The sequence below is a fragment of the Nyctereutes procyonoides genome, unplaced genomic scaffold (genome assembly GCF_905146905.1).
Source record: "Nyctereutes procyonoides isolate TBG_1078 unplaced genomic scaffold, NYPRO_anot_genome, whole genome shotgun sequence".
Taxonomy (NCBI): domain Eukaryota; kingdom Metazoa; phylum Chordata; class Mammalia; order Carnivora; family Canidae; genus Nyctereutes; species Nyctereutes procyonoides.
Genome location: NW_026575020.1, coordinates 28677102 through 28686303, shown reverse-complemented (window position 1 = coordinate 28686303; position 9202 = coordinate 28677102). Strand labels below are relative to the sequence as shown.

The window sequence follows — 9202 nt, the reverse complement described above, 5'->3', positions numbered from 1 at the left end:
TTCTGTTTGGATTTAACATGCATGTTACTTTTATAAATACCTTTTTAAAAAGCTAGCATAGCCAAATTAACTCTTAAGATTGTATCATCAAGGAAAAAAAGATTTTATCATGTCTCCACTCATGCCCTGCAAACTGCCTTTGTGAAATGGGTATTGAGAGCGCTCTAGTTAGACTGCACCCAGGAACCTGTATACCCTGAGGCAGAGAACAAGGTTATCACATTCCTCCTGCCAGGGTCTAAACTATCAAATCAAGCAAGGCATGTGTAATCAGGACGCCTCCAGAGGACAGGTGGCCCTCAAATGTAAACTGAAAAAAAAAAACCCATTAGGCAAACCCATTGACTAAAAAAAAGAGAGAGAGATGCAGACTAGGCAGGACCCAATTATCCTGAGAACAGTCATTTCACATAGAATGATTTAGTTCAAGTGTAGGCAGCATAATCCTTGCTGACCCATTCCCAGGCTCCGCCCCATTCCTAATAGCCTTCTCACAGAGTTCCCAGTGTGGTGCAATGTGATAGAGGGCCTCTGGGATGGGACGAGGGTCATTCCTGCATTGCTAAAGGTTAAACTGAAAGAGGTCAGAAGGTCCTCCTTACACTTAGCTAGCTAACAAGATGCCTAACAGGCAGAACCAGGTAAGGGAAAGAGCCTGCGCATTTGGGTTGGAGTCCCAGCTCCCTTTCTAGATTAGTATTAATACCCTTGGCATAAGACCTTGCCTCAAGTGCACCTGTTTTCTTGTCCATAAAAATGTACTAATGTCCACCAATAGGGAACGTATTTGTGTGTTGGCACCTAACAAGCATTCAAAATGTTAGGTCTTTTTCCTTCCCTATTCCTTCCACCTCCACTTCTATTTATTTTTAAATATACATATATATATATATTTCTTAAGTAAACTACACCTAACGTGGGGCTCAAATGCATAACCCTAAGATCGAGTGGCTTGCTCCTCTGAGCCAGTCAATCGCCCTTCCACTTTTATTAAAAGAGGGCTGGTGACCAAATGGGAGTGATGACCATACAGAATACTCTCAAAGGAACAAATTCTATGTATCAAAGTGATTGTGATAAAGAGGGCTGAGATCTGAGCTCAAACCCCAGCTCTGGGGCCCAGGGACCAATGACTTTTTGTCCAAATGTCTTCTTCAATGAAGTTAGCTGAATTAATTAGATCAGTGGTTTTCAAGCTTGAGCTGGCATCAGAATCATCTGGATAGCTTGTTAAAATGGATTTTTCATATAGGTGCTTCAGATGCAGTAGGTCTGAGCTGGAGCTCAAGAGCTTGCACTTCTGAGTTCCCGAATGTTGCTGCCACTGGCCAGCTGGGGGAACACATGAGAATCATCTTCCTAGGAGATTCTGAGCAGTCAAAAATTGTCTCTGCATGCATGTCATTTCACCAAAGCCTGAACAGGGACAGAGCTGCCACATTTAGAATGCAGTACCATTTCCCCACCAAGTCTTCCACCTTCCTAGCCCTCATCCTATGTCACAGACACATCCAATGAACCAAAGAAGCTTCAAAATGATATACCAGTGAGTGAGTTTTGAATAGCTGACTGCATTTCGTGATCCTAATACTAAAGCTACAACTCTCTACCTCTAGGGAAAGTGGTCAGGTTCATCATCTGCATCTCAAGCTAGGGGAAAAATGCCCTGCAGGGATATGGAAAAGTTGCAACACTCAAGAAAACTGGAATTTCAAGCAAATTACTTTGGTGCTCTTGATCTCCATTTGGGGTGGGGCGTGGGGAAGAGGCTACCCCAATAGGAGGCAGGAAAACCACCAGGCTTTAAGTAAAGAGCCACCACATCATCAATCTTGTCCTTTATACATGAAAGGGTCTGGAGACTTCATGGGTGCCCTGGACACGACAAGTGCTAGCTGACCAGTAGCAGAGATGGAAAGGATAGCCAGCATATGTAAAGCAGAGGGAAAACCATGGGACTTCTGGGGCAAAAGTGAAGACAATTTTGGTACATTTCAAGCAAAATTTAAAACAGTATTAAGAATCTTTAAGAATCCAAGACCACTGGGTAGAAAGAGGCTCATTCATCAATAGAACAAAAGGGGCATGACCCTTATCTGTGGACCCTGACCACCACAAAGGCGCCAAGTCTTTGTTGGTGGTGTGTGTGTGTGTGTGGCCTGGGGGTTTACAATAGGTCATTCCTGGCATCAGCTCTCCAGGGCCTGGGCTCCTGGACTGAAGAGTCACTGTCTGGAAGGGCTGCAGGAGGGGAGGGCGGTGCCTTAGAGAAGTCGAGGCTCATTAAGCCCACCCACCATGGCAAGCGCCCCTGCAGCCATGATTCCTAGCTCTTGACCTCCTAAATAAGGCGAAGGAAGCAGACAGCAAACACAGTACCAGCATCGCCCTCAAGAAAAGACTTCTATCAAAGCCCTGCTACCAACTTGCATCTCACTGTATGACTGGTGTTGAACATATTCCATCTCTAATTTGGACTCAATTATAAGGCTTTAAATCTCTGCACAAAGACACCAAAAAAAAAAAAATCACATCTAGTTTTATAGGCATTTAATAGTTTACCAATTGGTACAATAGGATTTTTTAATATGCAGAAAACATGAATAAATTTTGTTTTACACAGTCTGAGAGCAACAAATCTTACTGTAAAACACAAGAGCAATATTATATACATTCCTTTACTGATTTTTTAAAATTGTGTCAATATCTTCAGTTAACTCTTACAATCTGGGAACTGTTTTCTCCAATCACCACCACCTCTGCAACATTCATATGAAATCAATGCTTGCCTTCATGTCAGTGTCAGGATCAACTTCTAACCCGAAGATTTTGTGTTTGTTTCTATCATCTTCAGAGTGAGCTCTAGGGATGCCTGAAGGATAGGCAGGACAAGAAAGCAGCTACTTACATGATAGAGTGGAAAGATAAAAAGGCCAGTTCAGTCCAGTTGTGACTTGTAAATCCAGCTTGCCCTCCCCCCACCCTACTGGAAAAAAAAAAAAAAAAAAAAACTAAACCCCAAAACCTTTTTCACCGATTTTGTACATGTCGCTTCTCTACCAGGAGATTCTTCTTTGCATCATCTAGATTAATTAACACATTGGACTTATATACAGCTGGACAGAAAGAGTAACCATTTCAAGTGCCTTTTCCTTCAACAATTTTAACTTCAGTTGCTTAAGGATTATCAAGCCACCACTGTCAACAAAACAAAATATTCTTTAAATAGTTTTTCTTTAAATAATTTTAAAAGAAAACTATTTAATGAGATTTTAACTGGAAGTTCACACAGAAACAGAAAGAGGCAAACAGGAGAGCAGGGCACTGACAGTAAGGAGACTGGGCTTAGTGATCTAGAGCCGAAGCTTCCAAAGACTACAGCGAGCGCTCCACAGCCTGGACGACTTGCTAACACTAGTGATTTTAGAGCAGTGCTCTGGGCACACCATTGGTCACACCACACATAGACAAAACAGGACGGTCTTAGTCTCCTAAAGTGCAAGATGCCATGTCAAAAAAGCAACTATTCTCCAAGCAATGTCTAAACCACAGTCTCTGTGGCTTGCACTTTCAAGAGTGCAGCTAGGACTTCTTGGGCACATTATTTAGGGTGGCACTGGAATGTCTGTTTTCACACACACACGAAGTCAAATAATCATCTGAAGATGCAATTCTACCAGCTTTTTATTTCTTAATGGCCAATTTGAGAAAGTGACAAAGCAGCAGTGAACCTCTAAACCAATTCGTAACTTCCTCTACTTACAATCCAAACCAGTAACCTCATCATTGTACTTATCCCAGGCAAGGCACAGGGTTAGACAGCAGACAGAGAAAACGGAGGCAACAGGAAGAAAGGGCATCAACAGGGCAGTGTCAAACAACAGTGCAGGAAACCGCACACCTCTGACTCCAGATCGTGGATGGATCGCTCTCCCCCACCCCCCTTCATTATTCAAACAGGGCTCGTTACATTTGGATCCAGTTGAGGACCATCCCTGAGATTCAGTGTTTGCTGCTTCTTAAATGGAGGCTGTCTGGTAGCTCAACTAAGCAGCAGGCTGTGGCAATCTCCCAAGTAAGGATAACTTTGTTTACAGAGTAATATTGTTTCTCCTCCTTTGTCAACGAAAGTCACTGTATGCTGCAGGGGGGAAACCCAGCGGACAGCAGCTTTGTTTCCTCCTAAATCGGTACCATTTTTTTCCTTTATTGTTCGTAGCTATGAGTGATTTCTAGATGTTGTGGCTTACCCTTAAACAATTCGTGTTGCTACATGCTAAAAATGAATTAAAATACAAGACATTTATACATGTACAAACAAATGTTAAGATGCACCATTTCTATGTATTTATATTTCTTAAAATAGGACAGGAAGTAGCAGCAAACGAGAACAAAGATATCTTCCATAGCTTTTGTAGAAAAATCCAGTCAGAACAGCTAAAGGGAAACAAAAAAAAGAGACTTCTCAATGTGAGCAGGGTTGTGAGGCAATATTGTCCCAAAAGTTATTCTACTGTATTTAGGGAATTAGCTTAAGTTGTAATTTTTGTCTTCAAAAATAGCCTTTAGTTCTCAAAACACTTTTCCTTCCAGAGACATCGCTCAGGAATTATTAAAAACAAAGCAAACGAACAAAAAGACACAAGTTAGACGTAAAGCTGCTTCTAGTAAACATAAGGCCTAGTCTCTGTGTATCTATAGGACACTAACTCTAACCCTTTGTCTTTTTCAGGAACCAAATTTCCATTAAATGCTAAAAGGGACATTTAAAAAAAAAATCACATGTTACGCAAATGAATACAATGCAATTCAGAGAGTACATTTCTTTTGTTAAACTTTGTTATTTCTTTGTTCTGTTAACTTTTCAAATGACCTCAAAAAAAAAGCTGTTGGTTAGCTAAGCAATGAAATTATGTATTTAATTATCTGCAATGAATTATTGTTTCCAAAGTCATAGATAAAAACTCTCTGAAACCTATTTGTAGTAACTTTGGATCACAATATACAATATATCAGGATGTGTAAAATGCTGAACATACGAACTGTGGAGGGGGAAGTGATCTTCCTTTTAGCTGGGAAAAATTCCCACAGAGTCAGACCTAGTTTTTAGAAGCATGAGGATCAAAACGGGCTTGTTCTAAAGCATGGTATTCCACAGCAAAATTTATTCTACTTGTATGTTTTAGCACTTCTGCAAAAACCCAGGACCCAAAGACATGGAGGTTGTATGTGTGTGATATACATATACAGACTTATCCACTTATAGATAGGCCCATATAAACATTTATATATAAACAAAAGGTGAAAACACAGTACATTTTTATGCATGCTCCATTAAACCCTGTCTTTTTTTTAACGTGTAAGTTAAATACAGTTCAAATCAATATCAGATTCATGTTGAAAAGCAAACTGCTGTTATTTCTCCCACTTCTTTAAAATGGGCAAACATAACCTTTTCAGTATTTGTCATTATGTAATGCACATTGCACATCCCTAAAAAACATCAAAACAAATAGTGATTTGTACCATGACACACTCAATGGGAAGATTAAATTCTACTTGGAAATCACATCACTATACAGTCTAATAGTATGGAGAATACAACTAGAAGTGTGTCTAGTGTGAAAAATAGAAGCTTAGAGTATTACAGTGTTTTGTTAACCTGTTTACAAAGCATTAAGACCCAAATGAAATAAATGATTTGCTATTAGCTGCTGAGATTTTTCTTATTTGAGATTTAGTCATTTTCTTACATAAATATACCACTAGCCTCTGCGTGAAAGGCTGCCAAAACAAATGTATCCTATTGATTTGGCAAATGTGTCATGACAAAAATTCCAATGTGTAATTCCCATTTATTATATAGATGGTTCAGAAGATTTTGAATTGTAGCCTTATCATCTAACATCCTTAAAGATTTATTAAGCACACTTAAGTGATGTTACATAGATACACATTTCAGAAAAAGCCCTAATAATCACCACTTTTCCCCAAATGAGGCCATCAAGTCAGGCACCAACAGCAGAAAGAAAAACAGGAATTAATAATCCAACATAAAATGACACTGTCAACTATTCAGTTTAGTGCCCTAGTTCAATTTATTCAACTTCTGCCTTCTTAGGCCTGGTGTGACCAATGCCAGCCCAGGTTTTTAAACCCTATGGTACTTCTAGACAACGTATGTAAATTTACAGTATACAATTTGGATTCACCATGCATGAATACTTTGTGTGTAACATTTAATAAGCTCAATCTACATCCAGAATAATTTACATGAAAGGACAATATTTATTTAAACAGAGCTCAATGGGGTAACCATGGTATCATCAGAGTGCATCCAGAGGAAAATGGGAGGAGGGGCCAAATGAGACTCAATCAACGGCACTCCCACACCTTTACTGTTTGATCTACACTGCCAGTAACCACATATGGTGCCGTCTTATGGAAATCTGAAAGAAAAAGAAAAGGCTTATTTTAAATTCATATAAAATTTTTAATAAGCCACAAAATAAGCAAGTCCAAGTTATCAGGATTACTCATTTTTTTTTCTGTACACACCCACCCCAAGGTTAGGGAAGCTGACATGTAATGATTAAATCCTGTATTAACACTTCAATAAAAATACCTACCCCTATTAACCCCCATCCCAACAAAAGCTGAATAAACACATCTAACAACAACAACAACAACAAAGGTAGCCTCAGCCTCAATGTATCTACTTATTTAACTTACTATGTTCCAGGCTTAGTACTAAAGCTTTATAATCATGTTTAATTCTTGTAACAAATCCTATGAGGTAGGCATTAGCCCTATTCTACCCAGGCTTTACTTTTATCATTAGATCCATCATACTCTAGGTGTGCTATATTTTACTGTATTCAGTATCTTAAATTCTAGATTCAGGTCCAGATAATACGGAGGATATTTATTAAACATAACTACGATTCTGTGAGTTCTCAGTACATAATAGTATATACCTGCCACAGGAAAAAAGTCTGAGTAAGATTTAGTTTGAGAAACTTACAAACTAGTAGGGGAGGAAAATCACCCATCACAGTGGTTAGTAAGCATCCTCTTCACAATCCTAGTTTCCAAAACCAATGTTGTGCAATGGAGAAAGTAAATTTTTTATTATAAGGCTGATGATGGAGAGATATAGTTAAGGAAAGGAGAATTTAAAACAAAAGATAGGAATCCACAAAGTTTTAAAACTATCTTCTCTAGTCTGTCCTGAAAGCAAACAGTCATTTCTTACCTGGAAAATTCCACACAATTACATAAAACTGTTTATGCCTGGCGCTCCAAAATCTAATTGCTTAGAAACTTCATTACTCATACATACCCAAGGAGGTAACAAAGTGTTCATGCGCATTGAGGGTCTTCATGCATCGCTTGTTCTTGTAATCCCACACACGTAGGGTCTTGTCATCAGCACAACTCAAAATAAACTTCCCCCCAGAATGGAACAGAACTCCACGTACCCAGTTATCATGACCCACCTTAAAAACAGAAAGGCATTTGACTTAAAAAGGAATAAAGTGTTTAAACAGCATCTAGGTAAATAGTCTTTACTCAAAGCGCTCTAAAAAAAGGTCAATGCCAAAAATTAACCCCAAACTCCAAAAAAAGTATAAGCAATTTTTCTAGATGAAAGGAAACTGGAAACTACTAAGACATGACCAGTAAATATCATGAGTGATGCTTGACTGCCTCCTGAGGAGTGGATAAAGTTATAAAAGACACTATTGGGATAATTGGAGAAACTGTGAATATGTAATATTAATGTCAAATTTTTTTTTTAATATTTTATTTATTTATTCATGAGAGACAGTGGGAGAGAGGCAGAGGCAGAGGGAGAAGCAGGCTCCATGCAGGGAGCCCGATGTGGGACTCGATCCTGGGTCTCCAGGATCAGGCCCTGGGCCAAAGGCAGCACTAAACCGCTGAGCCACCAGGGCTGCCCTCAAATTTCTTTTTTTTAAATCAACTTTTTAAAGTAATCTCTATGACCAAAGTGGAGCTTGAACTTATGATCCTGAGATCAAGAGTCATAGGCTCTACTGAGTCAGCCAGACACTCCAATGTTAAGTTTCTTGACATGAAACTTATAATCATTTTATTGTGGTTATACAGAATACCTTTATTTTTAGGAGACACGTGATAAAATTATTTTAGGTCAATTGTCATCGTATCTACAAGCAATGGTCAAACTGTTCAGCAAAATGTACACACATACACAGAAAGGAAAATGTTAGCAACTGGTGACTCTAGGTATTTACTGAATATCCATCCATCCAATTTATCTATTTATATCCCCTGTCCCAGCAGTTCCAGTTCTTGCTATTTACCCTAAGAAATAATGAAGAATGGCTCACAGAATTAACAAAGATGTTCATCAAAGCACTGTATGTAATCAGTATAAAATATCTAACACCACAAGCAAGTGTCATATACCTCCTAAATTAAAGGTTTGCTACAAAGCAGTATGTACAATATTACGGTTCTCATTTACATATATAAAAATCCCCCACCATATTCAAAGCACATAGAAATTAAAGAAAATAGCTTAGAATTGCACAGTCTACCTGGGTAGCCATTTAGTCGCAAGTTGCTTTTTAAATATAAACCAATATTAATACTATCAGCAAATCAGTCATTGTCATTAGCCACGTTTCAGGAGCTTAATAGCTGCATGTGGCGAGTAGCCACAACACTGGATAATATATACAGAACATCATCACGGGAAGTTCTACTGGACAGCCCTAGACTAGAAAAATATACTTGGTAGGTATTATTAAGTATGAGAGAGTGATGTATGGGTGATTTTTTTCTTTTAGCTTTCCTGTATATTTCTAATTTTTCTACAGTGTAAATAACCAAGAAAGGGGAGTTAATTTTAAAAAGTGGGGGTGGGGGACACGCCTGAGTGGCTCAGTCGGTTAAGTGCCTGCCTTCAGCTGAGGTCATGATCCCAGGGTCCTGGATCAGCCCCATGTCGGGCTCCCTACTCAGCACAGAGTCTGCTTCTCCCTCCTGCCCACCCACTGACTCCTGTGTGTGCTCTTTCTCAAATAAGTAAAAAAATTAAAAAAAAATCTTGTCCTATTATATAGTGACTTATAAAAGTCACCAATCACTAGAGGTAGAAGCCTCAACAAAAGTTAAATCACATTTCCGAGGCTACACAAAAATAAAGCAGTAA

At 38.9% G+C, this 9202-nt stretch overlaps 1 protein-coding gene across 2 annotated transcripts in view; it reads right to left on the bottom strand.

Annotated features, from left to right (window-relative positions):
• Positions 1–2535: 2535 nt before the first annotated feature.
• The window catches only part of PAFAH1B1 (platelet activating factor acetylhydrolase 1b regulatory subunit 1), an 83845-nt gene continuing 77178 nt past the window's right edge, over positions 2536–9202 (bottom strand). For both annotated transcript variants that reach the window (XM_055321877.1, XM_055321885.1), the window contains exons 10-11: positions 7343–7499; positions 2536–6449 (exon numbers count right to left, since the gene is read on the bottom strand). In XM_055321877.1, the coding sequence (XP_055177852.1) occupies positions 6376–6449; positions 7343–7499 (231 nt within the window). In that variant the 3' untranslated portion in view covers positions 2536–6375. The remainder of the gene's footprint in view (positions 6450–7342; positions 7500–9202) is intronic.